General features: G+C 53.4%; 1 protein-coding gene across 7 annotated transcripts in view; it reads right to left on the bottom strand.

Annotated features, from left to right (window-relative positions):
* IDS (iduronate 2-sulfatase) overlaps nucleotides 1-25,551 on the bottom strand; it is a 44,162-nt gene extending 18,611 nt beyond the window's left edge. Inside the window, exons 1-8 of one of the 7 annotated variants that reach the window (XM_060292159.1) lie at nucleotides 25,422-25,437; nucleotides 24,447-24,504; nucleotides 22,014-23,124; nucleotides 19,203-21,894; nucleotides 6,261-6,419; nucleotides 3,802-3,938; nucleotides 3,030-3,207; nucleotides 287-375 (exon numbers count right to left, since the gene is read on the bottom strand). In XM_060292159.1, coding sequence (XP_060148142.1) covers nucleotides 287-375; nucleotides 3,030-3,207; nucleotides 3,802-3,938; nucleotides 6,261-6,312 — 456 coding nt within the window. In that variant the 5' untranslated portion in view covers nucleotides 6,313-6,419; nucleotides 19,203-21,894; nucleotides 22,014-23,124; nucleotides 24,447-24,504; nucleotides 25,422-25,437. Of the gene's footprint in view, nucleotides 1-286; nucleotides 376-3,029; nucleotides 3,208-3,801; nucleotides 3,939-4,335; nucleotides 4,594-6,260; nucleotides 6,420-19,202; nucleotides 21,895-22,013 lie in introns of those variants that run through there. The other 6 variants (XM_060292155.1, XM_060292154.2, XM_060292156.2 and 3 more) reach the window with 6 other exon arrangements.
* Nucleotides 25,552-25,737: the final 186 nt, after the last annotated feature.

Raw genomic sequence — 25,737 nt, 5'->3', positions numbered from 1 at the left:
GTGAGCACGAAGGAGCCATTAAGTGAGTCTTGCACACTACAGCATAAGCTTCTAGAGCAAGGCATCCCTCCCGGCTTCGAAAATGCAGCCACCTCTCCACTGGACCTAATGCTCAAGATCCCAGCGCTCATCCCTGCCAGGTCATGATCACAAACCAAACCCACAAAGCCCACCACATAACCAGCTGGAAAGGACGCACGTGCTGCACACACAGTAGTTAACATGAATTTGCTAGGCAGGGAAGAAGAGGCTCCTCTTCAGACCAGTACCCCTTGCACGGCCTTACCTTGGTGTTTTCGTACTTTTCAGAGGACGGATGATAAGGTGGAACAGACCAGCTATAGGGAGAGTCGTCACTATGATTGGAAGACACTCCTTGAGGGGGAAGAAGGAGGAAAGTCATTAAATAAAGCATGGCGAGTCCTTCAATGCCCTCCCCCACCAAAATGTACACTTTGTACACAACTGGGAAAGGGCCATCCCCTTCTTTTGGCCTCAGTTTCCTCATCTATAAAATCAGGAGCCTAGGCCAGATGATGAGAAGTGCCCACGAAAACCGACCCTCTGGGCTTCTATCTGAGTACTGAGCCCCACCCTACAAAGGGGGCGGCAGAGGCAGGGGCACAACCATGGCTGGCTGGGCAAGGGGAGGCTCCGCGAAGGGGGGTGCTTTGCCGGATGCCAACCAGACACGAGACAAGGGGGCCGGGGTTCGAACCCCGACACTGCCTTAGGACGCCAGGTTCAGTGCTCTCTCATGACGCAGAAACCCACCCGTTTACAGTCTACCTGGGAAGACAAAATAACAACGTGCGACACTGAGGAAGGACTGCCAGCCGTCTGGAGAGGAGAAGTGCTGTGTGAGTGAGGGAGCCCCGGGCACAGAGGGGACGTAGGTCCGGGGAGGGCTGGCGGCGAGGGCTCTGGAAGGAGGAACCGCCTATGCAGATGAGCCGGGAGGAGCTGAGAGGGTAGCGTGGGCAGCGCCACGGGAGAAGGGCGTCGCCAGCATGGGGACACACGGGGACTCCAATGACGAGCACCTGGCCAGGCAGGACTGGAGGCAAAGGGGCAGCGGGCGGAGGGCTTCTCAACCCCGCAGGCACAGTGGAAGCGCAGAGTGGGCTGACAGACCTGGTCCAAACCCCCGCGCTGCCCCACGTGCCCGTCCAATCTCGGGCGCGCTCCGCGAGCCTCCATTTCTTCCTCGGGAAATGACGCCGATGAAGAACCCACCTTGCCTGCTGCTGGGGAGAGGATTACGGGGGCAGCTGGCACAGCACCCAGCAGGCGCCTGGCACGCAATCAATGGTGGCTGCCGTCAGCCTCAAGCAGGCCCCTCCCCGACACAACAGGGTCTTGAGAACAAAGACCCGCTTGAAAAATGTGTCTCCAGGAGGGCTGCAGGCCAAGTGTTTGCTCTCGGGCTAAGACAACCCCACAATCTAATTATCAGGGGTAAGGAGGCCAGGCGCCACCCCTCGGGCCCCGTCAGGCCTCCCTTCCTGAGGCACGATCTCCCCTCTGCTGTGTTTGCTCCTTTCGTCTCTCTCTCAAGCTGTGCTCAGGCCAGAGTGTCAAGATGTGAGCACCAACTGCAGAAAGTTCTACTTGCACTTGCTGGCGACCTTTTGGCCACACAGCCTGACAGATCTCCTTCCAAACTGGGCCCAACTTTGCGGCCCCTCGTGATAAGCACTTCTCGGGACAGAGCTCGGGCTCTCAAGGCTCCCCCCCCCACCCCCCCGCACGCTGCCCTGGGATCCTCCCCTGGGAAGGGAATCAATGCAGCTGCCACTCCAGCTTCCCAGAGGAGGAATCGGAGGCTCGAAGAGGTTGAACGATTTGCCCCAGGTCCAATGCACACCTAAGAAGTGGCAGAACTGGGACTAGAACCCAGGGGCCGGCATTCCCGGTGCCACTGCCCATCAGCGGTTCACTCTGCCTCCAGAGGTGCTCATCCCGGCGGAATGCGGCACAGAGGAGACCTGAAAACAAGTGGGACTAAACTACAGTACATGTCTCTGTTAGACCACTGTGCTGCCATTAAAGATGACGGCACGAAGAGTCACCATGCGGGAAAATGTTTATGTCTAAAACACTCACAATATAGCTGCGCATCACTGGTGGTACAGTGGCGAGCACGGCTGCCTTCCACAATATAAACTTGTATATCCAGGAAAATCCCAAACCAGAAAAATAATACGCCCAGAACCAGGGGACGTCATCACAGTACAGCTCTCCTTAGTGGTGCAAATACAAGCAATTTATGTTCTTTTTTTTTTCTCTCTCTTTTCTGCCGCGCTGCGCAGCTTGCGGGGTCTTAGTTCCCGACCAGGGATTTAACCCGGGCCCTCAGCCGTGAAAGCGCTGAGTCCTAACCACTGGACTGCCAGGGAATTCCCAATTTATATTCTTTAGTTTATACTTCCCTTTTTCTCCCACAACTTTCTGTCAAATAATAATGCCTTACTTCAAGTTAAAAACAAAAAAGTTTTAAACTGTCTGCTTCAGCATTCTCATTCTGGCAGTTTAGCTGGCAGTGTTGAAGGTCAGGACTGGGTGGCCCCTGGCACCCTAGAGACCCTGGGTACCAGCTTACCCTCCTCTTTCTGACCTAATTCACAGACAGCGGGCAGGCAACCCCTGCCAGCTTACAGCCTCTTCACTGGGCAAGTCAGCAGAGCTGCCCTGGTCTCACTTCACTGCCAGGGACCCCAGGTTACAGGGGGTCAGGCGCAGAGCTGGACGCCCAGCCAACACTCCCCCTCCCCCGCAGCCAGTGCCCTTCCTTCCCCCCACGCAGCCAAAGGAACCAAACAGCACCGTGACTAGTTTCCAAAAGGAAGAAAAAGCCCTTCTACCCTTTTTCACTTTTGGTGAGAACACAAAGCCAAGCTGAGAAGTGATATCCTGCACGAAGGTGGCAGCGACTAACCAGGTGTCCACCGAGCCCCAGCCCCAGGAGGGGACCCCCGTCCTCAGACACGAAAATGGAGACAGCCCAGACTCGGAGGGGCAAGCAGTACCAGGATGAAAGACTTTTCCAACCGACATGGTCACGTAGCCATTCTCCTTGAAGTACTGGGGTATGGTGGAGAAGTTTCCAGAGTGTGCCCTCCAGTAGGAGTTGAAGTCATACAGGCGGGTAGTGTCTGGTCTCCTCCCGGTGAGCAAGGACACGCGGCTCGGGGCGCACACGGCTTGCTGGTAGGGAGCAGAAGCAGAGGGACACGTCCTCAGAGGAAAACAAAGTCTGGGAGCTAAAAGGTAACCAGGCAACCTCCCAGGTCCTCGGCTAACAGCTTGGTGGCTGAGTCATGCAGATCTCAAAGCCAGCCAGCAGGATTTGGGCCTCACCCAGCCGCCAGCAAGAAGTCTTCCCCGAGGGAGGAAGGCCCCAGCCCCTCCATCCAGCAGATGACTGTGTCGTTCTGCATGATGGCGTCTCACGGGTGCCCGGAGCAGGCAAAGGTCTAGGGAGCAGCCCCATGAAGGGGCACAGGAAGGAGGGCCGCTGTGGCAGCATCCCCTCCTTCTCAGCACCAGGCAACCTCCAGTTGGGGGAAGAAAGGTGGGCAGGACCAGCCTGAACACAGCATACCAGGGCACACCCTCCACCCAAGGAGAAGCACCCCTGAAAGGCACAAGCTTCCTTGCCAGTGGACAACCAGGTTTGCTCAGCCGCCATTTTCCAAACTGTGCTCCCCTCTACTAAAGAGATGCCTGGCACAATGAGTACCATGCCCCAGCCCTCAGTGCACGAGGCACACACCCACACCCAGAGGTGCCCAGACATACCTGGGCAAAGGCATTCTGGAAGAGGAGGCTGCGGGAGGCCAGCTGGTCCATGTTTGGGGACCTTATGACCTTGTCCCCGTAACAACCCAGGGAGGGGCGTAGGTCATCCACGATGATTAAAAGGACATTCAGAGCATCTGCACAGGAAGGAGGGGCTTCAGTGAGATCACCTGCACTGACACCCAACCCCCACCCGGGGTAGGTGCTAGGGTACCCAGAGGTCCAAGGCTGGTCCCAGCACCTTGACAACCCAGCCAGCTACGCCAGGGAGGGTGGAAGTGGGTGCACAGAAGAAGCCCCAGTCCGGGGTGGCAGGGTTAGGCTTTGGCCATGGCCTCAAGCCTGGATGAGGGAGGGAGAGAAAAAAGAGGGCGGGAGGGAAGGATGGTGGGTGGGTGGGTGGGAGGGAGGGAAGGGAGGAAGGATCGATGGAAGAAGGAATGGTAGGAGGGAGGGAGCGAGGGAGTTAAGGATGGAGGTAGGCAGGGAATTAAGGAGGGAGCCCCGCAATGTGGGCGAGGGCGCCGGAGGCACCTGTGGCCGAGCTGCCCAGCGCCGCGGATCCGACGGAGCCCAGGACCAGGCCAAGCCAGAGCAGGCCCCCGCCTGGCCGCAGCATTTTTGCCCCGGCGCAGCCGCTCCGGGGCGACGATGACAGGTTTTGGCAGGAGGGTAGGGCCGCCCCCGCCGCCTGTCGCGCGTCCTAAATCCGGGAACCCTGCCCGACGCGGCCGCAGCCGGCCGCATAGGCCGGCGCCCCGGCCCGAGCGCGAGTGCGCCTGCGCGAGATCCGGGCCACAGGGGGCGGAGCCGAGGCTTCCGCGCAGCGCCTGCCCCGCCCACCGGGCCGATTCACTGGTTGGGGCGCAGTTCCCGCGTCGGGCAGGTACTTGGGGAGTCTTCCCAGGTGTCTCCAAAGATTTGCGTTGCAACCACTGTCCTCAACCAGCAGTTTGCCGCCACTTCGCCTTTGCTCGTGCTATGCGTTTCACCTGGAGGCCCTTCCCTTCCCTCTTCTCTCTATAAAAGTCATACTTTTCCTTGCAGACCAGCCCAAATGCTATTCTCCTTCCATGAGGCCCTTTGAGAACTCGCCTTCCTCCATCTAAAGGGACCCCCTTGCTCAACAAATACTTACTAAGTACATCAGATATGTATACCGAGCAGTGTTGGCAGCTTGGAAGTTCTGGCAGCTGGGAGTTCTAAGTTCCTTCCCTTGTGGAGCTTGTGGACAATAAATGACCAAATAAACATTGAATAGCAGTGGGCATGCGCGGTCTGGAAAAAAAAATATGGGGGCGTGGGTGGCACATGGGGAGTTTCATGTTATTTTCCATGGGGTGGCCAGGCAAAGCCTCACTAGTAAAGTGATATGTGAACAAAAACTTGAAGGAGGTGAGGGAGCAGGCATTGTGGAGAACATGCTTGACAGTGTTAGCTGATGGCACAGGGGCTGGTGTGGCTGGTGGGGAAACAGGAGATGGGGAGCAGGTAGGAGATGGGAGGAGTGAGGGTCATAACTCTTCCGGTGGCAAGAATCATTCACTGGGTGCCTGGGGCTGAGGGTTAGGCAGGACATCACAATCCTCTCTCTCTGTCTTTGACTCACTTCCACCTCCTAGTGAAATAACCTAACACAATGCCAGGCAGATTGGAGATCTTTTTTTGCATACAGGAACACATAAATATTAGTATAGTTATTGAGGGTTTCCTATACCCAGGCAACATGCTAATTTTCTCCTCACACCAACACTGTGAGCTAGATGCTACTATCATTCCCATTTTACAGATCCAGAAATTAAAACTCAAAGAGGCCAAGTCACTTGACCCGGCACACAGCCAGGAAGCGGAAGTGCAGGGTGGGTTTCCGTGAGAGGGAACGTCCTCGGTTGGCAGCCAGAGCGCAGTCATCACAGGAGGCCTGCTGCCATTGCCGCTGCACCTCATTTGCTGTATCCTGGGGTCCCAGCAGGTTGGCTGTTCACACCACAGCCTGGCTGGCAACGCCCCCTTCCCTGGGAAGGGCCAGCCTCCACCTGCACTCCCCAGACCAGAGCATAGGACGAGTCCCTCGGGGTGGGCCAGCCCCGGCCAAGTGCCCAAGCTGCCAGGCTTCAGGAGGCACCTCAGCTGTCCCTCCTCATCCGGACACTTCCCTTGTATTGGTGGCTGCCTTTTCCCTCCCAAAAGTATGGCCCCTGATGTTTCAGGAAACTCTGAGCCCAACCTCAACAAGGACTCCAGTGTCTATTTAGAAAATTACTCTCATCCTTATTTCCTCTTTCCTTGGCATCTGTGATACTTTCTCATAGCAACGGGTGTCTCCTGCGAGCTTGTGAACTAAGGAGCAAATGATATCATACTTGTCATTATCAAAAAGCCATTAACACAAAATCATTCAGTAAACCCCAGGGTTGACCAAGGAAGGGAATGAGGCAAAAGCCACACACAGTTCCCACCTCTAAAAGTGTCTGTAGTTCTCTTGTGGACTCCATTCAAGTCGGCAAACATTTCCAGAGCACCATCCCGTCCAGGCCCTGGGGCGGGAGGTGGGAAGGATGCATGAGGAATCAGGAGGCAGACGGGTCCTTGCCTGCAGCCCCCCAGGCATGTACCACCTGTGGGGAGGAGGGACAGCAGCACGACCTGATCACCATCACAGAGGTGGACTTCTGATTTGTCAAAAAGAGAGTTTCTCCAGAGGAAGCAATCAGATGTGAAGACAAATTCACCCAGTCCAACACTGATCTAAGCAGCCCCTGACCTGTTGCCGAGGTGTTGGGGTACACCAAGAAGGAGCAGCTGGAGAGCCCGTCTAGACAACAGCCGGGCCTCTAATGACAGATATGAGAGACCAGACATGAGGCCTATGAGCATTTGAGCACGCAGTCTCAGCTGCATCTTTCTGGAGGAGTTAAATTTGAATAAAGGTGCACAGCTAGCACCCATTGACAGACATGGTGTACACACCCCTAAGGTGAGCATCAATGAGTCATGCCCGTGTATAATCCCCTCCCATTGGGTGTGAGTGGAACCTGTGCTTCTAGCCAATAGAATCTGGCAAAGGCGAGACAGGATGTCACACCTGTGACTACATTATTATGTGTATAAGGGTCCATCTTGCTAGCACAGAGAGGTTTCCTGCTGGTCTTGGAAAAGCCATATTGTAACTGCCCCTAGAGAGAGCCACATGGCAGGGAACTGTGGGCGGTTTTTAGGACCTGAGAGTGGCCTCCAGCCAACAGTCATTGAGAAGCCAAGAGAACTCAGTCCTAGAACCACAAGGAAATGGATTTGGCCAACAACCACAAGAGCCTGATAGAGGACTCTGAACTCCACAAGGGAATGCAGCCTTGTGAGACCCTGAGCAGAGGATCCAGCTAAGCTGTGCCTGGACTCCTGACCCACAGAAACTGTGAACTAACAAATGTGTGTTGTTTTAAGCTACTAAATTTGTGGTAACATATCATGAAGCAATACGAGGTGAATACAACTTTGTTCATTCACAAAGTGAATAGACCATTGACTGCAAGGTCAGATCCCTTCCTAGGGAGTCTTCTTATGGTTATGAAAGAATTGATGCCATAAGAGTCCATGAGAGCAGGTTGAAATGGTTCCACAGAAACCCTGCCGATTAACACCAATCCACCAGCTCCGCCAGGGTGTGTGAAGGCCACACAATTCTGGACAGAAAAGATGGCCTCTCTGTCCTCAAACTTGCTATGGCCGTCATCAAAGAAAAGACTGAGGGGGGACTTCCCTAGTGGCACAGTGGTTAAGAATCTGCCTGCCAATGCAGGGGACACGGGTTTGATCCCTGGTCCGGGAAGATCCCACATGCCGCGGAGCAACTAAGCCCGTGTGCCACAACTACTGAGCCTGCGCTCTAGAGTCCGTACTGTGCAACAAGAGAAGCCACCACAATGAGAAGCCCGCGCACGGCAACGAAGAGCAGCCCCCGCTCGCCGCAACTAGAGAAAGCCCGTGTGCAGCAACGAAGACCCAACGCGGCCATAAATAAATTAATTAATTAATTAATAGATTAATTAATTTAAAAAAAGACTGAGGGAAGAGGGGAGGCCTTCAATGTTCCAACAAAGGCCAAGAGGCCACAGGCACAGCTGAGATTGAACTTGGAGGGCAACTGGCGAGGCTTGAAAGATGAAATGCAGAAGTAGAGGGAGATCATGGTGGAGGAGAAGTGAAAACAAACACTGAAGACTGACTTTGTTGGACACGTGGTCTAATTTCAGGAACACAAAGCAGCCCTGATTTCTCTAGATACCCTGGACTTTAATGACTCCCACGATTGAAATTTCAAAGCTGAGTTTTAAAAAGGTACTTAAACCTCCCAACAGACCAGAATGTGAATGCCCTCTTCAAGATCAGCTGCGTTCACACAGTGGCTCCAATTCACTGAGCAGTTAAGGGAGTAACCTAGTTTCACTAAAAACTAAAATATTTAACTGGAAACATCATAAAATCAGGCCTTGGATGTCTCAAGATTGGCACCACCCTGTAGCTCAATGCCTTGTGAGGTTTAACAGGGGCATCCAGAGCACGGAGTCCCGATCTTTCAATATAAAGTAGTTTATACAAGCCCATCTTAACTCTATTTCTGCAATATTAAAGAAATAATCATTGGTTCAACTTCCGGCTCAAATTGACTAACAAGACACGTGCATTTATTGTCTCTTATGGGTTGGGTTCACCAGAAAGCTGACTCTAAAACAGAGTTAAGTGTGCAGGATGTTTATTAGGGAGTGCCTTTAGGAGAAATACCTGTGGGAAGGTGGGAAGGGCGTAAGAATGGACAGAAAGAGCAGTCGAGCGGTGCTACAGGCCTTGGCAACCCCACGGGGCAGTCTAGAGCTAGCATAGGCCTTCAGAGTTGTCTCGAGTTAGGCCGATGGCCAGGTATTTGTGCATCACCTGGATAAGCCACTGAATGTGGCTGCCCTTGGAGGGCTGTGCTCTTGGGCAAAGTGGCTCTCCGCAGCTGAGGCAAGCCCTGAAGGGGTAGATGGCCCTAAAGGGCTGCCCTCTCAGCCACTGGGGCAAGAAGGCCTTCACTGACAGGGGGCTTAAGTGGCACACCTCTGTGTTCACATCTCTTCTGCCCTTTGAAATCATCATGAAGGAACAAAAATAATATAACCTGACAGCAAGATAGCATGGGAGAAGATGCTCATATTCAATTGTTATTAGGGAACTGTACATCAAAACCACAGTGAAGTAGCACTTTACACCCACTAGACTGATTAATATCAAAAAACTAAAACTAACAAGCATGGGTGAGGATGTAGAGAAATCGGAACCCTTATACCTTTGCTCTTAGGAATGTAAAATGATTCAGTTACTGCGGAAAACAGTTTTCAGTTCCTCAAAAATTAAACATAGAATGACCATTTGACTCAGTGGTTCTACTCTTAGGTAGAAGATTTGAAGACCTAAAAACTGGTACCCAAACAAATATATGTACATGCATGTTCATAGCAGCACGTCACAATAGCCAAGAGTAGAACAAGCTGAAATGTCCATCAACAGATGACTGGATAAATGAATCGTGGTAGATATATACAATGGAATATCACGCAGCCAAATAAAAGGAATGGAGTACTGATGCATGCCACACCATGGATAATGCTACACCATGGATGAATTTGAAAGCATCCTGCTAATTGAAAGAATCCAGACACAAAGGGTCACATATTGTATGATTCCATTTATCTGAAATAGTCACAAGAGATAAATCTGTAGAGACAGAACACTAATTGGTGGCTGCCAGGGGTTGGGGGAGAGGGGATAGGGAGCAACTGCTCAATGTGTGTGGGGTTTCCTTTGGGGATGATAAAAATGTTTTGGAACTAGATAGGGGTGGTGGTTGTACAACACTCTAAATGCCACTGAATTATTTACTTTAAAATGGTTAATTTTACATTATGTGAATTTTATCTCCATTTTTAAAAAGTAAAAAAAAAAAAAAAAAAAAAGGGAGGGGGACCTACAATGGCTTAAAAACTTCCCCAGATTCCTGGAAGCTGCCACAGTGGAGACTGATGAAGTCACAGCCTAGAATACCTACAAAGGGACTTCAGCTAAGGAGGGAAAAAACTTAGCTTAGACAGTCTCCCAATTCTGAGACAGCAGGTATGACAGTAGGCAGAGTAAGACATGGGACTTAACCCAGACAGATTAACTGAAGGTTTCTATATGGCTGTTAACCTCCCCCAGAAGGCCCCAAAGCCAGTCTTTAACACAAGAATGAAAAAAAGAAGGGTTCTTCTCTAAAGAAATTGAATAATTTGTCTGGGGGAGGGCTAGGAAAACTGGAGTCAGTATTGAAACCACCACCACCAAAAAAATGTCTCCATATTATGACATTTTTGAGGACCCCCAACAGAACTATCAGCACACTGCCTCTTCATCTTAAAACAAAGCCTGCAAGTCAATAAGTCCCGCCCATGTACTCAGAGCTGCCAGTCAGCCTCGTTCTTAAGTGTAATCGGACAACAAAAAAGGCCAAACATTTGAAGGTGGCATACAAGATGACAGAGAAATATCAAGAAAAACAAATAGCAAAGCTGGCCCTAAAGGAAAGAGATGACTAAGGCACCGAAAAGAATAATTTTTAAAGGACAAACAAAAATACCCTTTATTAAGATCATCAGAAAGACTTGAGAAGCGATTGACTATATGAAACAAGAATAGATTGCTATGGAAAAATTCCAACAGAACATTAAAGACCACTTGGAAATTAAAACTATGGTTGTAAAGTTCAACATTCAATAAAAGAATTGAAAAGTCAAGTCGAGAGAAACTTTTAAAATGTTGAACAGAAATATAGCAAAGGACACCACCAAGGGCTGGCAAGAATGTGGAGCGATTCCAACTCTCTCACGTTGCTTGTAGGAGCATTCATTGATACAGCCATTTTGGAAAACTCTGTGGCAGAATTTGCCAAAGCTAAAGTTAAACATGTACCTGCTCCAAGAACTGGCAACTCTACTCCAAGGCATATGCCCAACAGATGTGAGACTTCTAGCCACCAAAAGACATGGACAAGAATGTTCATAGTATTATTCGTAATAGCCCCCAACTGGAAGCAACCCAAAGGTCCTTCAATTGTATCCAATAATTTGGATAGATAAACTGTGATATAATCACAAAATGGAATACAATGCAGCAGTAAAAAGAACAAACTACTGATACATGCAACAACATAGTTAAATTCAAAAAACATAATGTTAATTGCAAGAAGCCAGACATCAAAGAGTACATGGTGTGCAATGACATTTATAGGAAGTTCTAGAACAGCAAAACAGATCTGTGGTGATAAGGTCAGAGTAGTGGTTACCTTTGGGGGAAGGTATGGAACAGGAGTGGGGCATGAGGAAGTCTTCACGGATGCTGGAAATGTTCTAGTATTTTATCTGATTAGTGATTATATGAGTGAGTACATACGAAAACAAATTAAGTTATTACTCAATAACATAGGCAAACAGAATATGAGACAATGAGGAAGACTAACATCTTCCTAAGTTATAGAAATGGAAGAGAAAACACAGAGGGGAGGAAATTAAAGGTATAATAGAAAAATAACTTTAGCGCTAAAGAAAAAATAGCTCATACTGAAAAGGTTTATTGAGTACCTAGCACAATGAATGAACACATACCCAAGCTTATGCATAGTTCTGTGAAAGTTCAGAACACCAAGGATAAGGAAAGATTCTAAAAGCTTGCAGAGATGAAAAAATTATACAAAATTTCAGAGTGAAGTTTTATACATAGCCAAACTGTCAAATAAGTATGAGAATAGAATAAAGACTTTTTCAGACATGCGAGAATTCAAAAACTTACTTCCTGTTCGACCCTTTCTTAGGAGGTTACTTAAGGATGTACTCTAGCAACCAAAGGAAGTATGGAAGAACACCACCATTGCTATCCCCACCATAACTTATATAATATATTCATATATATTAGGAAACTATATCTATTAATATAATTAATATAATATAAAACCAAATTATCTCTGAAAGACCATCCCAGCTTCAGAAATTCCTGTAGGGTTGGCTGAAGCCTTTTTTGAGATGGCATTACAGCCCACCTTCTCCATCTACCCAATCCTGATTCCTTCCCTTCCTTTCTCTTCCCTTCCTTCCCTTCCACAGGTGTTGATCCTGAGAGAACTCCCAAAGAAACTCCTGCATATTAATCTCACCTTAGAGCCTGCTTCTGTGGGAATCCAACCTGCAACAACAATTGATGGAAAGTTGGGAAGAGGAAGGGAGGAAGAGAAATGGGGGGAAGTGGAGGCACATTAACATCATTACAAAGGAGAAAATCAAGTTACTGTCCCTAGTTGAGGGAAAGAGAAAGAGAGGTATAGGGATATTATTTAAAGATATAAAAGTAGCCAATAGAAGACCTGAAAATAGTGATATATCTATATATTATGAGGAAAAGGGATAATGGTAGGGAGAGATGAAAGGAAATTGGTCATGAGTTGATAACTGATGAACTTCAGTGATGAGCATGTGAGTTTTATTATACTATTTTCTGTACTTTTGTGTATGTTTGATCAATTACCATAATCAAAAGTTAACAATATAGGCAAAAAGATGAAAGGATGACTTAACTATAATCTCATCTAGCATAGCAGGAAGTTAGCAGATAATGTCTAAAATTGACAACATAAAAAAGTTGATATAGACGTAAGCATAGTATTTACAAAGGTAGAGGCAAACTATCAGACGAACTGAAACTAGAAACATTTACAATGAGAATGGGGTGCTGAAGGGCAGAGCACAGGACCTTTGCTTTGTATTATATGCCTTTTGTTCTCTTTGACTTCCTTTAGGGGTTGAATTGTGTCTGCCCACCCCACCCCCCCAAAAAAGAAAAAGATTTGTTGGAGTCCTAACCCCCAGTACCTCAGCATGTGACCTTATTTGGAAATAGGGTCTTTACAGAGGTAATCAAGTTAAAATCAGGTCATTAGGGCTTCCCTGGTGGGGCAGTGGTTAAGAATCCGCCTGCCAATGCAAGGGACACGGGTTCGAGCCCTGGTCTGGGAAGATCCCACATGCTGTGAAGCGACTAAGCCCGTGCACCACAACTACTGGGCCTGCGCTCCAGAGCCTGCAAGCCACAACTTCTGAAGCCTGCACGCCTAGAGCCTGTGCTCTGCAACAAGAGAAGCCACCACAATGAGAAGCCTGCTCACCGCAACTAGAGAAAGCCCGCGCACAACAACAAAGAGCCAACGCAGCCAAAAATAAATAAATAAAATAAATACATTTTTAAAAATACCTTTAAAAAAATCAGGTCATTAAGGTGGGACCTAATCTAATGTGACTGATGTCCTTATAAAAAGGGGAAATTTGGACTCAGAAGGCAGGCACACACAAAAGGAAGATGCCCATGTGAAGATGGAGGATTGGCGTGATGCACCTACAAGCCAACAAATGGCAAAAATTCCAGTAAACCACCAGAAGCTGGAAGAGGCAAGGAAGGATCCTTCTCGTACCGGTTTCAGAGGGAACACACCTCTGCTAATACCTTGATTTCAGACTTGCTGCTTCCAGAATTGTAAGAGAATAAAGTTTTGTTGTTCTAAGCCACCTAGCTTGTGGTACTTAGTCACATCAGCCCTAGCAGAGAAATACAACTTAAAAACATTTCAAAACGTAATGAGATTGCTGGGCTGTGCAGAATGTAAGCTGAGCTAGAAAATTACATGTACCAGTTGGCATAATTCTATTGTTTTTGTTATTATTATTCTTTTGCTGGGCAGTAGCAGCAGCAGGACAAGAGTGAGAGCGAATGGAGAGGGCCCGTGAGCGAGCAGTTCGGGTGTGAGAGAGCTGCTTTCAGTCAGTGAGTGGGATCCTGAAGTTTAAGATGTTTGAGGTGGAGCAGATCCTGATGATGAAAAGGCCTAGGATGTGGCCTTGAAGAGGGGGGTGCTGAGGTGGAGAGCAAGAGAGATTGTCAAAGGCAAGGAAGAAGTTAAGGAGCTGTGAGTAGCACAAGCTGCCCAGGTAGACACTGAAGAGTCGCCCAGGATGATGGCAGGACTCAGGATGCCAAGGAAACCAGGGAGCCAGGTGCCCGAGTCTTCAGTGAGTGAGGGAGAGGGACCAATAAGTGCTGTGGAAGCACAATCTTAGTGGCTGTAAGTAGCACCCATTTATCACCTCATAGTTTCCTTGGGTCAGAAGTCTGCGTGCAGCTTAACTGGGTATTCTGCTCAGGGTTTCACAAAGCTGCAATCGATGTGTTAGCCAGGGCTATGTTCTCATCTGAGGCTGGGTGTCCTCTTCCAACTTACTCAGGTCGTTGGCAGAATTCAGTTTCTTGTGGCTGTAGGCTGAGGTCCCCATTTTCTTGCTGGCCATCAGCCAGGGCCGCTCTCAGCTCCTAGAGACCATTTACAGTTCCTTGCCAGGTGGCCCTCTCACAGGCGCTCTCAGGCAGTGAGAGCAGAACATATTGGTCTATTGGTCAATATTCCACAATCCCCTGCCACAGCAAAAGGATGAGGACTCAGGGGAGAATTCAAGGCTTGTTTCATTCCAGATCTGGGATCCTCGGACGGGCACTCCTCGAGGGCAGGCTCTGCCCCTTCCATTCACTGCTGTATCCGCAGGGCTGGCACTATTTGTTGGGTTTTGAGGGATCACTGGGATGACACACATGACCAGAATTACTTGGATGAGAAGGCAGAGCTCACCCTGCACAGAAAGGCAGGCATCACCCTTGTCTCTGTGGGCATGTGAACTGAACCTGAAAAGGAACCTGATGTGGGCTGCGATTGCCACCACATGTGCTGGATACCGAGGGCCCTGTTCCCGGAAATGGCTACCTCAAGATGTGCTGGATTGTCCTCTAACTGCCTGGGGAGGGCCAGGTGGATGGAGCTGGGTCTGGGCTGCCCCAAGGTTGATGATACAGCAGGAATAGCCTGGTTTCTAGCTGGGAACTCCCGGGGGAGTGAAGGTGAATTGGATCACAACCAGAATCTGATTCTGTTGAAGTAAAGCCTTATGGAACATGAGGGGGCAGAAGAGGGACTGGGCATCACTGCAGCATTGACATTTGCTGAGCTCCTGCCCTAAGTCAAGGACTTTGTAAGGTGAGATGATTCTCTCATTGTGGAAGAGGTTGGTCCCAGGCCCATTTGTCTCTGGACATCTTGCATCATCCCATGAACAATCTTTCCTTTCCCTTCTCTCTACTCTCTTTTTCCTTCATTTTCTCTTCAAGCCCAGACTTTTCCATCCTGCCATTCATTGACTCAGCGAGCATGGCTCTGGATGGGAGGACAGGCCTGTAGCTTGGAGCAGGCAACTCTAGGGCTGTCAGAGCCAGGAAGTGCAGAATTTCTAAAAGCCTCCAGCAGGGCCCGCCCAAGCGCTGGTGTTCGCTGGCGCTACTTCATTGGTGATTCATGTCCTTAAAATAATATATAGATGAAGCATACACTTAAAACAAACTACAAATGCCTAGCCAGATCTTTTTTTTCCCTCCTATTTGAGCTGCATGCATCCAAATTGAGGAGGTTACATTTGGTCACCCCCTTCCTCCTGGTTTTCCCCGTTCCTCTTCCATCTAGGGAGGATTTCGGCTTACTCCCCCAGACTTAAGAGCCTCAGGGAAGGGAAATAATGAGACCTCAAGAACTCTCACAGCTGGGGGGCTTCCTGTGTGAGGGGAGGGGCTGCGAGCCAGCCCCAAGCCTGTCTGGCATCGCACATCTGTGCTCTTATACTCCGACAATCGGGTGTTTCTTGCGAAGGGGAGCCCACAGCTGGATGGCCAGGGCAACCCCCTCTCCCTCTGCACTTCTGCAGTCAAAGCCAGGGGACAAGTGGAGCTGGGAAACAGCGTAAGGCTTGGGTGACATTCCTCTGGGGCCCCTCTCATACTTGTGCCATGAAACACACCTCAGGCGCGAATGGGTCCATCTACAGAAGGAATAGCTAAAGATGGTCCGAAACGAGGCCCTTTTCAGGGGCGGGGAGGAACAGAAGTGTGGAAGGAATCTTTGGTGGTACAGCGAATTAGCATGTGCCTCATCAGACAGGTGTCCTCACGCAGTTAGTAGTTTATACCAGAAAGGTAGCAAGGGGAGCACAGGCTTGGTGAGGAAAAGGAAGCCCTCATTTTAGATGGCACTAATAATTTTAAAATAAGTAAAAGGGATGAGAATTTCAATTCTGCCTTTACTAGGATGTCATTTCCTTATACACTGCAGGCTGTCATCTGCATTTTACTTGAAGAAATGTGGCATTTGGGAAGCAGTGGACGTCACCCCTTATGTAATCCGTGTGATGTGATATTTCTGTAACATCATTTAAAAGTCTATCAATATGGGAAACTTCTGTAAGAGTCTCTAAGGGACCAATAAAAACACTTGGGTGGAAGGCATACCAGAGGGGATTCTTGCTAAAGGACATGTGTTCACAGGCAAACCACAGCTTGCAAAAGTCCTTAAAGCTGGAATTTCTCTCCATTGAATTTTGGAGCCCAAGTGTTGCCTTTGAACCCTGGGTAGGAGCAAAAGCTTGAAACTCCCGGTCCTAGCCTTCACCTTGTACCCCGGCAGAAACCACCAGCTGCCCAACGTCACTGCCCCCGACAGCTTGCTGGCCTCCAGCGGGCCACGTGGCCCCCACCTCTCTGAGTGGTGGCACGTGGAGTGGTCACATGATGGGGCAATTAAATGAGCATGGGCTCTGCCTTCAGACAGATGTAATTTCAATCCTAGCTCCACAGGGTGGTCCTGACCCGCTGCTAAACTTCCCTTGGCCGCATCAGGAAATGTGAATTCCCACAAAGAGACTGCCTAGGGGTCTGTTCCCAGTGTCCAGCAGGTACTCAATAATCTGGGGCTGTGGGTAGCAGGTTCTGCCAGTGGAGTTCCAGATCCTGCCCTACGTGGCCTGCCCCAGCTCTAGCCTCCCTGGGGCACAGCTGCAGCGACTGCTGGCCCTCCTGAGTCCCACACCATGGCTCGGGAACTTCAGAGAAATGCCAGCTGGGCCAGTGAAATGCTTCCAGTTCTGAAGCCGCAGCCTGTGGCACAGGGGACTTCAGCCTTACTCAGGTGATACCCACCCAGTTGCCTGACAGGCTCCAGGGAGCAAGTGGGGCATCTTCCTGGTGCCTTGTTCCTGGCACTTTGAGCAGAGCAACTCTGGTTTCGCATTTCCAGTGTAACTTGTCTTCTACGTCAACAACAAGCTGCTTAAAGAACCAGTTCTCAGAACCCCAGAGGGACACGACAACAGGCTGGAGGCAAGGTAGCATTGAGCACTTTTTCTGCAATTGTCAGCCGGTGGTGGGGCCCAAAGGCAGGCAAAAGACCCCAACATAATTTTCCTGCTTCTCTTCCCCATAACATCTTTGTGCACCAAATTCATTCCAGCCTTTCAACTCATGGAATCCTCCCTGCTGCCTCAGGGACTGTGCACTGTTACTACGCCCAGCATACAGATGTGCAAACTGAGGCTGGAGAAGGGTCAGCACTGGCTCAAGATCTCACCGCCAGCAGAGCTGGAACTTAAACCCTAAATAGCCTCTGAGCCATGATGGCCACGGTGCCAAGGACAAACCCAGCCCAGGGCATTGGTCTGGGCCGCTCAGCCCTGTGTGTGAGGCTGACCACCATGCATCCTCATGGGCAACCAGGGTACATGGAGAGTCACCAAGGCACAGAAGCAGGGGTGGGCAGGCAAGAGAGAGCTTCCAGATCATTGGCTGGCAGAAAACCTCAATTTTGCTCAGGGAAAACATGGACTTTGCAATTTAGGGTCCAGGTTAATCCTAATAATATAATTAGTTACTAAGCATGGAGCAAGTGAGACGTCGGTGCTACTCCCTGAAGGCATCTTTCCATCCTGTCCAAAGTTAACAGACAGGCTTCTCAGGGACAGAGGGGGCCACCCAGCAGAGCAACTAGCACCTGTGGCAGCACAGCGCCCTTTCCCTCCAGCTGCATTTCCCCCTGGGCTCTTGGGAAGTGTGCTATGAAAGCAAGGCAACTGGGTGAGCCTGATGCTGCCGAGCTCCGTGTCATCACCGAGCTCTCAAAATCAGAGACTCCTAAAGCACAAAACACACCAGAATTGTGTGGGGGACGCAGGCTTTGTGGGACAGCACTGGGAGATGGCACAGCGCTCGGGATTTCCTGAAACAAGACAGTGGACAGGTTTTCAGAGATATAAACAACTAGTGGACAAACACACTTTCCAAGAACGCTTCCTCTTTTTAGCTCTAGGTTCATCCCATTTCTCCCATGGAAGACCGTGGTTGGTGCCAAACGAGATTCCACATCCTGATGCAGTTTGACAGATGGTGGGGTATCTAGTCATCTAGGTTGACCTGGGGCTTGGGCCTCAGTCCTGCCTGTCCCAGGGAGGGCATCCCTGCTGGCCGAAGGCTGGAGGAAGGTCACACACCCAGGAACCCTGGGCCTCTGTCAAAATGTTGGTTCTTACTGGTGTTAATATCACATGCGCACAACGCTTCGTCCAAAAGCCTTGGGGGCCACGTGAGTTTCAGGATTCATGAAGATGATGGGGACACAGAGCATATATCAGTGACACCCTGGCAGGGTCTAGCAAACACGCTGACTTCTCTGCAGTGAACCACATGACTCTTAACACCAAATGGGATAAATAAAGAAAAATTCAGGATGCTATAAATAGCTTTGTGGCATCATCCATTTTTGGTTTTACCACCAAAAGGGTTTAGGTCAAGCTGGTGAAAACACTTTTGGTTGCCAAAGCATCATGGCTGATGGAATCGTGGAGAGCAAATCACAGACCCGTATTTCCCGAGGCAGCAGGCTGACATCAACTCCCACACAGTTCAGGGAAGCTCCTAGCTTCAGTGATTCCTGGCGCTGCTACAGCCCCTAATTCTCAAACCCTGTCGGATTGACTCAGTTCACGCTGCCTCCTATTGTGTCCAGGGGCCACTATACATCTTTGGTCAAAACCTACCCATGGCCCCCAAGTCCCCAGGCCATATCCTGTAGGACCTTTGGGACTGGAGTCCGATAGTCACTGTTCTCTTCCTCCATTCCAAGCTGGAGGCTTTTCAGTGTCTGCCTGTCTCCCAGCTGCAGGTTTCAAGGCACAGGCCTGCTTTCCCACACTCTTTCTAGCCTAGCAAATCCTTCTTGGGAAAACAGAGACGTCTCTTCAAACACTATTCGTAGTAGGTGCTTTCTGGTTTACAGATTGCTCTCATGTGAATCATCCCGTGTCATCCTCACCCCCACCAGACAGAATTTAAAAAATTAGTCCTTATGGGGAGACTTTCACATTATGCCCGTCCTTTAGACGAGGAAGTCAAGACTCACAGAGGTAAAGTGATTTGCTTAGACTCACACTCCAGCAGTGGTGGGGCCGGGGATCAATCGCAGGTTTGTGACGGCAGAGCAGAGCTTGTGCTTCCTCCCACGCTGCTCCCTGTGGACGACAGGAGCCTGCCCAGCCTACCTGGGTAGCTCTGCACACACACTTCCCTCTACAGGCAATGAATGAAACTTCACAGCACATCAAAATCTCTAAAACTCCCATGCCAACAATCGCTCAGAGGACCTGAATTGATGGTGTCAGGCTGGGGCCCTCCACAAACTCATCTGCTCCAGCCACACACCTGGACTCAGTCCCCTGAACGTGTCTGGCCCTTCCAGGGGGCCCGTCCCCCATCTCCCAGCTAAGGAGACCCTTCTCACTTCAAGACCCAGCCCAGACGGCCCTCCTCCCTGAAGCCCTCCGCAGCCCCTGGCTCTGAGTCAGGGCTTCCCCGCTCTTCACGTTGCCCTCCTTCCGCCTCGGTTCAGACTCTGTGCTTTACAGGTCTGCCTGGAAGATGCCCCTCCCCCACCAGCCCTGAGTAACCCAAGGGCGAGTGGACACCTGTGTCCCTGCACAGTCCAGGACCCTCTCACAGGACGGACGTCTGCGGACTTAAATGGGCTTTGCCTTCTGACGCCTGGTACCCAGATCTGCCCTCTCCCATCAAGCTGCGCTGACACCGATGACGCTGACAGATGGCCAGTCAGCCAACGCCCTGGAAGCACGTCCCCTGCCCAACCCAGCGGTCGTCTGATGCACAAGAAGCCAAAGCACCTCCCACCAGGCCGGCCGCAGGGCAGAGCAAGGTGCTGCCCGGGCAAAGGCAGCTGGCGCCCCGTGCGCGCACGCAGCCACCCCTCGGGCACCACTTCTGGGTGTTGGTTCTCCCGGTCAGTCGATGTGGATCGCAAGGCCTCGGGCGCTGCGAGGGCCTGACCACGGGGGCCCACTGCGGGGACCTCTAATGCCCGTCCGTGCTCTGCAGCTCCCCGACGGGCTGGCAGAAACTGTCAGGTCGACATCGCAGGTTGAAGGGACACCCTGTCCAACCCTGCTTGCTCCCTGTCCCCTTAGTGGGTGTGAGTCCCCAGCCAGCCTTTGGCACTAACTCTCTCCCGGGATCAGCTTCCCGAGGGACGCAACCCGAGCCGGCCGGCCCTGGAGTGGTCCAAGGAGCAGGTGATGAGATGGGGTCTTGGTACGGGATTGTCATCACCCGCCTCACTGGCAATGAGGACCCCACCCCGGGGATGGGTGGTGTGCGGGCGGACAGCCCCGGCCGCAAGGCCACAGCCCAGTTGCTAGAACTTTCATGCTAGAATTTTCGCTGGGCTGGCAGGGGGAGAGGAACGTCCTGGCAGGTGAGAAGATCCAAGCGTGCGGAACGCGGGGGGCACAGGGGGAGGTGACTTCTTTGCTTTGCCGACCATAGGGGATGAGCAGCTTAGGGTGAAGAGCAAAGTGAGAAAAAAGGGGGCCCCAGGGTCTCCCCAGTACCTTACAAAGGAGCCCCCATCTCAGGCAGCGGACAATCGTCCAATCCAGGATTCGACAGAAGTGGCTGAACCTCAAAGACGCTGAATGTTCAACCAAGGCACGCCCGTCCCGCCAGCATCGGAAGCCCACCTGGGCAAACCTGCATCCTTGACACGAGGACCAGGGAGACTGGGAGGAAGCCCCAGAAGAGCGGGGCTCCCCAGATGTCTCTGAGCTTCTGAGCCTGAGGCAGCGGCACACCCCTCCCCCTAAAGAGCTGGCGTCCCCAACTCACCCCTGAGGGAGCAAACATGACCCGTGTCCTTCCCCACAGGTGCCCTCCGTCCCAGGAGACAGGGTAGCCAGCCGCCCCGATTTGCTGTGGGACCTGAAGCGCTACAAGCAGGAGAGTGCAGGAAAAATGGGGAGAGGTGGTCAGCCCACTGCCAGGCCCCCAAGCAGAGCGAAGTCACCTCACAACACAGGCCGGGCGCGCCAGGCCAGGTGAGGGAGGAAAGGGACGAGCCCCTGCCCTCCCCCGCCGCCCAGGGACCGCAGCAGAGGTCGTGGGGCGCCACTGAGCGGCCAGAAACCAGGGGCTATGACGATGGCCGCCACTGACCAGGAGGCCTGACCCACCGAGCGGGGCAGGTGGTCACTACAATACGGCTTCCCGGGGGCTCGATGGATGGGCAACCAACCAAGATACAGTCTAAGACGGACACTCAAAAGAGCAAGGACGGACGGCAGGAGGCCGAGGGCAGCCGCCCCAGTGAACAAGTCACGATCCCTCGCCCAGGTTCTGCCCCCGAGCCAGTTCTCAGACGTGGAACCGCGGACCAGGGACGTGGCGGGTCCCCAGCGGGAAGGACGCTGCAGCACCACGGCAAGCAGGCACTGGAATGACCCCCCAGCCCCTCCCAAAGGGACCTCGGGCTCCGCGCTGGGTGACCCAACACCGGGAAGCGGGACAACCAGACAGCTGGAGGCTGGTGGACACCGGGCCCAGCTTGACCCCGATGTGGAAGACGCGATAAACTCTGTCTCTGCGGCCGCTTCAGGAGGACCCCTGGGCTGGGGTTTCTGAGCAGAGGCTGTCACTGGTCCCAGGTACGCAGGGCCATTCCCGAGGGTTTGTCAGTTGGTCTTCAGCAGGGAGAGGCTGCAATCCAGTATCCTCCGGAACCAGGCGCAGGGCTTAGTGAGATGTCTGCCGAGGAATCCTTCAGAACCTGGGATGACCCTTAACGGGAGTGAGAGGATGTAAGGCCCAATGGCAACCCTGCACGCACTCCAGCGAGTAAAGGAGAAACGTGTAGAGAAAGAGCAGGGGAAACACGCCCCAGTCGTGCGCTCGCGAACCTTCCTGCCTCCAGGCGATGCCTCATGGGCGTCCCTTGCTCCTGACTCTTCACATCCTCTCTGTCCTTTGTAAAGTCGCCACGGAGAGCACAGGGATACTCAGGAGGCGGCTGAACGGGCCCTACAGGCACAGAGCACAGCAGTCCTGTCATCCAAGCCCTGTGACCACGGTTACGGGATGGCAACGCTCGCTCCAGACTCCCACCCCCGCACCCCGGCCCCACTCCTGAATCTCTCAAACAAGGAAGCTGGCCCCATTCACTGGGCCACGGCCTGATGTCGGGAAGGCCCCCTCCAGCTGCGGAGGGCCTGGGGCCCGGGTCGTTGCCCAGAGACTGAGGACGCTGAAGAGCACGTAGACCCAAGAGCTCAGGAGTGCCGCAGACCTGGAGACGAGCATCTCCCGCCCCCAGCCAAAGGCGATATAACCGTCTGTAACGTGAATGCAAGTGGGGGCATCGCCAGAAGCGCACAGGAGGCCCCCTGTGCTGCGCCACGTTCCCTGCGCAGGCACCGACCCGAGCAGCGGCGGCCAAGTGGCTGCTCACGTCTGCAGGTCCCCTGCGTGCAGCTTCTTCCCGAGGTCCTGCAGCGCCAGTCACTGAGACAGAGTCAGAAACACCTGCGGTTCTCAGGCTGGACCCCTCGATCTGGGCCGTGTGGAGAGGGACACGGCCAACAGGAGCTGCCCAGGGGACAGAGGGGAAGGAGGGGGCAGGGGAGCACGTCTTAGAAACAGGCCAGATGTGGGGCGGCAGGAGGTAAACCGGGAGCTGGGGCAGAGAAAACAAGGCCGGCCGTCTTCCTGCAGCTGCACGGCTGCCCCGGGGCTTGCCCTGCGTGAGTCCAGGGCAGGGACTAAAGCCAGGCACTGACCGAGTGACTTACCCAGTCAAGAAGGAGCCCTTTCTCACGGGCAGAGCGCTGGACGCCAGGGCACTGGCTCCTCGGGGACCACCAGCCCCAGGGGGCGGGCCTGGGAGTGGGCCGGCGGGACACGCCCTGACGTGTGGGGCACTTACAGGTCGGAGAGGGTGTGGGCGCATGCCGAGTCCAAAGCTGCCCTTCAAAGAGAGGAGGAAACCAGCCCCCAAGGGGCAGGAGGAGGCATCTGAAACACAAACAACCAGGGCGGGACTAGTACCCGGACCCCGAAAGGAGCTCCCACGACTCGGCACAAAAAGGACACGCAGCTCAGTGGAAACATGGGCAAAAGGCGTTGCAGAGAGGAAACCAGCCCTACCAAGGAGGACACTAGGGAAACTGAGACTTTGGGTCGAGCCCGTCCCACACCGGTGGTACCCCCAAACGTGCGGCAGGAGCAAACTGGAACCCTCTCCGGGCCTCAAAGACGCAGTTGGGGTGGGGGGCTGGAGGCACCCAGGCCACCGGGGCCGAGAAGGGGACGCAGCCGCCGAGGCAAGTGCCCAGATGGGTCGCAGGGACAGTGAGGTCTGCTGGTGCCACGGGCGGGGGTCAGAAGGGGAAGTGCACTCAGAGCAGGTGCCCTGGGCTCCGAGAGGAGACGATGTCCTGGGGGCACCGCCCCCCAAAGAGCAGTGGCGCAAACGACGAGGACTTCCTAGAAGGAAGATGGGGTGCCTCACGGGGACAGAAGCGTGTCGGGGGAGGAAGCGGAGCTTGGGGAGGAGACTCCCTCCTGGGATGTGGGCTGCGGCCCAGTCACAGGGGCTGGGAGGAAGCAGCAGCCCGAGCAGCGGAAGGCGGGAGCGGCCAGGCTGGAGGCCCGGCTGACCCCCAAGTGAGCAGACAGGAGGGAGAGAAGGCCTGTTCCTGCCGGGACCTTGCTCCTGGAGGGTGTGGGAAGCAGCAGGTGGAGAAAGCGTCACCGGGAAGTCAGAAATCAGATGGTTTGAAGGCTCGGCGCTGACTTAGCTGTACTGAAGATCAAGGCTGAGCTGCAGAGGGGTCCCTCTCCCGGGGGCAGCCACACACCGTCCCACGCCCACCTGCAACACGGCCAGGCCATTCCTCCTGCGCCCGCCCATCCGGCAGCGAACTGGCCTGGCAGCCACTACCCCGGACCTCCCCCGCCCCGGGGGACCTGGGGCTCCCCGCCTCTCAGCACACACGGGAGGGTCAGAGAAGGGAGTCCTTACGGAGCGCCGTCACAGCTGTCCCCCAACCAGCAGCCACCGATCACGGGCCTCTAGCTCACTGGGCAAGTTCCAGTTCTTCAAAACCGGGATTCGGGAGCAACGCCAGCAGCCCACCCACCATTCCCGGGACCCTCCCTCATGATTTGAAACCACTCCGACGAGGTGCTGGGGTGTCTGGACGCAGCTCGCAACCACTCCTGGGGCGACGAGCCGAGGAGGGGACACCGGCACGGAGGGAGTTGGACCTGCTGATCGCTCAGGTGCCCCGCAGCCCCGAGGCCTCACATCCACGAAGGCACCCTCTGCTCCTCACCTCGGGGCCGGCATTCCTGTTTCCTCAGGCTTCCGCAAGGAGAGAGGAGGCCAGCTCGCTGGAAGAGAAAGCAGTGCTCTGTTGAGCCAACGTCCCCTCAGCAGCAGCTGTGGCAGGCGCCCGGCTTACAGGAACGAGTAAGAGCTTGTCCTTGTCTTCCCGGGACTCCTGGAGAGCAGCTCCAGCCCGGGAAGAAGAGCCCAGCGAAGGCAGGCAGCAGGAAGGCACAGGGCGCTGCCAGAACCCCAGACGGGAGCTCCTGACGCTCGCGGCGGGCGGAGAAGGGGACGTTACAGCTGTGCCTGGGAGGAGGACAGGAGCTCGCCAGGACAAGAGGAACCAGGGCTCCAGGAGCGGGAACCGCACGTGCCGAAGTGTAGAGACCCGCAGAGCGCGTGCGCGCGCGCAGCGTGCACGGACAGCACAGGCACCCAGGGTGTTGGGCGACAAGGACGGAGAGCTGGGGCCGCCCGAAGGCCCTCCCAGGGCACCAAGGAGGTGTTGGGGCTTAAACAGGAGAGGGCTCGGCAGGGTCTTCAGCCCGGGGTCGATGAGGACAGATGTGCGGTGTGACACGGAACCGATGGCCTGTGGGGCACCCACTGGAGGAGGACAGACAGGAGGCGTCCCGGCCGCTGGGGAGACTCAGGTGACAGCAGCACCGGCCCTAGGTCATGAGGCCTGAAGTCAGCCAGTAGCAGTGGGGACACAAAGAGGAGCATTTATTCTCATCAGGCACTTGGGAGGCAGGGACACCGGACTTGGTCACCAAGGAAATGGGAGGGAGGGCTGCCTAAGCAAAGCAAGGAGGAGCAGAGCCAGGTGGGCGGCACTGAGTGGGCTGAGGCCCCGCCCCCCCGTCCCCCCACTGGGAGGAAGAGGACAGGAAACAGCTCTGAAGGGGAACTTGGCTTTGTTTGGGACATGCCAGGTCCCAGGCGCGACAGGAAACCGACTGAGAAATTTTCTTCTCACCTCAGAAAAGGCCAGATAAAGACTGTCCCTCAGGACTCGGCCAGCAGTCGCAGGGTGGCTTGGACGGGAGGTGGCCTGGGCATTCAGCCCAGAGGTGCAAGACTCAGCCCAGAGGCCCCGCCCTCTCCCCTCCCTCCCCTCCCCCTCCCCTCTGACCCCCCTCCCCCTCCCCCCCCCACCCCGCATCCCTGTCCCCTGGGGTCCATTCTGAGGCTCGGATTCGGTCGCTAAGGACCCTGGGTCGCTTCCACTTTGACCCTTGCCGACTGTTGCGGCGCGGACTGGACGCCTAAGGCAAGGGACTCAAAAGGGCACT

Source organism: Globicephala melas, chromosome X (genome assembly GCF_963455315.2).
Source record: "Globicephala melas chromosome X, mGloMel1.2, whole genome shotgun sequence".
NCBI lineage: Eukaryota > Metazoa > Chordata > Mammalia > Artiodactyla > Delphinidae > Globicephala > Globicephala melas.
The sequence above is the reverse complement of the archived record's forward strand: the minus strand, read 5'-3'. Positions and strand labels throughout refer to the sequence as shown.